Source organism: Venturia canescens, chromosome 6 (assembly GCF_019457755.1).
Source record: "Venturia canescens isolate UGA chromosome 6, ASM1945775v1, whole genome shotgun sequence".
Classification (NCBI taxonomy): domain Eukaryota; kingdom Metazoa; phylum Arthropoda; class Insecta; order Hymenoptera; family Ichneumonidae; genus Venturia; species Venturia canescens.
In genome coordinates, this window is record NC_057426.1 from 22,584,323 (window position 1) to 22,586,899 (window position 2,577).

Genomic DNA, 2,577 nt, shown 5'->3' on the forward strand with positions numbered 1-2,577 from the left:
TCATATGATGAACTTTTAGTTCAACGAGTTTTCCTATCGAAGATTTTCCATTCCACGATTTAAATTCGGTCAATCGTATATGTCGAATAGTTCTTCGATGAATAGTATTGGTTAATTGTCCTCAAACGCATCACTGATATTGTAAGCTACAGTTATGTAAATCACTTAAAACGAATAATTTGCAAAATGTTTTGATCCTTTCAACAAAACCACAATATCAATTTTTTTCCATTTTGCCAAGACCGCATATAATTAATCCACGGTTATTCCGGATGCCAAAGAACGTGATCGTTCCCGAATACGCATGCCAAATGCTTAAGTTCGGGCGACTTTTGCATCTGAATATCGATTTAGAGACTTAAAGCACATCTACCTTAGTACATTACCGCTACTCTATTATAAAACAACAATTTATTCTCATACAATTTTTTCAGGAAGGAGTAGTTACTCATACTAGAATTGAAGAGCTAGAGGTTCATCGCTGCACATTTTCTACAGTACTATATGGAAAGCAGACTACTCTATGCAGAGATTGTGTTTCCTACACTCTAGAAAAGTTGAATGCATAAGGAAAACAAGCGTGTGCAATAGTGCGGCAATTCACGACTTTTGGCATCGAGTGCCCATTTATATATGACGGTGGCTATCTTAAAGTAGTTCAAGGGATTCTGTCAAAAATAATAAAATGCCGCTTGAGTTCATAAAGAGTGAAAAGGATAAAGATAGACTATTGTTAAATGGTTTTCTGTATCATCGTGATAAAAAACATGAAACAAACGGAAACATTTATTGGCGATGCATTGACTATGGAGAAAAGCATTGTCGTGGACGAGTCATCACCAACGCTGACAATGTTGTTAAAGAGGGTGTCCACAATCACGGCGGTAATGCAGCTTTTGTGATGAAAGAAAAAATCGTCCAGTCCCTCAAAGATCGCGCAAAATCGACAACGGAAAGTAATCACGAGATTGTTTCCCGTGCTGCTTCGGAAATTCCCGACAGCGTTGTGGTGGAAATGCCTTCGACTAGTTCACTAAAAAAAATGTTACGGAACAATCGTTCCAATGAAAATCATCTCCCAAACCCGCCAAGTCGCGAAAGTTTGATACTACCTCCTCAATATAGAGAAACTGAAAAAAAAGAAAATTTCCTGATTTGGGATAAAGGAGCCGTCGAAGATCGAATAATTATTTTCGGAACAGAAGAAAATCTGGACTTGTTGGCCACAGCTGAACATTGGTTTGCCGATGGTACTTTTGATGCGTGTCCTACATTGTTCTCACAATTATACACAATCCACGCAAGAATCGAAGACCGCATCATTCCATTGATTTTCGTACTGCTGTCTGGGAAATCAACATCATTTTATTGTGAGATGCTGCGAGCTATAAAAAATGCCAAGCCCAATTTGGAACCATCAACGATCCTTATTGATATGGAACTAGCTGCTGCTCGAGCATTCAAAGACGTTTTTCCAGATATTACAGTTAGATTCTGTAATTTCCATTTCAACCAAGCATTGTACAGAAAAATATCAGCTCATAATATGAAGATTCGCTATGACACTGACGAAGAGTTTGCACAAAAAATAAAACATTTTGCTGCGCTGGCTTTTGTTCCTGCTGACGATGTGGAAAATTTGTTCGACCGGCTTGTTGAAGAGGTGTTTCCTAATCCAGATGTTGATCTGGATAATTTCATTTTTTCGTTTGAAGAACAGTATATCGGTCGCATCGATCGCAGAGGAAACCGTAGATCCGGAAAGATAGCGATCAAATATTGGAACCAGTATGATGCCTGTGAGGCGGATCTTCCACGGACAAATAATAATATTGAGGGATGGCATCGAGGATTCAATGAAATTGTTAAAAGAAAAAATCCTTCCATATGGCATCTGATCGGAAGTTTGAAAATTGAACAATCAAAAAACGAGATGGTTGTTTCTCAAATTCGGAATGCCATATCAGGAGCTCCGGTTTCTAAAAAATATAAAAACCACAACGAAAAGCTGTTGAAAATTGTGGAAAAATATAACCAACCATTATTTAGAGACAAGTTGAAATATTTGAGAGCCATCGCCAATCACTTGTCATTCTAAATTTGACAATCTAGCAGAACGACGGAAATTTCATACTGGATGTCATATTTTTTTGGATTTATCTAATTAAAAATACCGAAGAAAAATATAATTTTTTCAATTTCAAGTATGATCATAACGAGTAATAATTAATATAACGAGTATAATTTACAATCCAAATAACGGGAAAAAGTCCAAATAAATATCCCAATCTATATTTTATCGACAACTCGATCAAGAAAATACATTACCCAACAAAGACAAAACAGAAGAATAAAAAAAGAATTGAAAAAGACAAACTAAAGTATTTTGTTCACAAACTCATCGAAAAAGATATTTCGTTCATTTGATATAAATTATAGTTTCACGATATTACAGAATTCAAATAAAGTTCTAACAAAGTTAACGAAGAACTCAAAAAAACCAGAAAAAAAAAAAATTTTCAAAATCACACGATCTAAGAAACAAGAAATATTGAAAAAAAAAATTTGTTTAATTTA

General features: G+C 35.3%; 1 protein-coding gene across 1 annotated transcript; it reads left to right on the forward strand.

Annotated features, from left to right (window-relative positions):
- The first annotated feature begins 685 nt into the window (after positions 1 to 685).
- Positions 686 to 1,769, forward strand: LOC122412697 (uncharacterized). Its single transcript, XM_043422433.1, has 2 exons — positions 686 to 1,486; positions 1,716 to 1,769. Exons 1-2 carry the CDS (start codon positions 686 to 688, stop codon positions 1,767 to 1,769), a joined length of 855 nt encoding a protein of 284 aa, XP_043278368.1.
- The last annotated feature ends 808 nt before the right edge of the window (positions 1,770 to 2,577 follow it).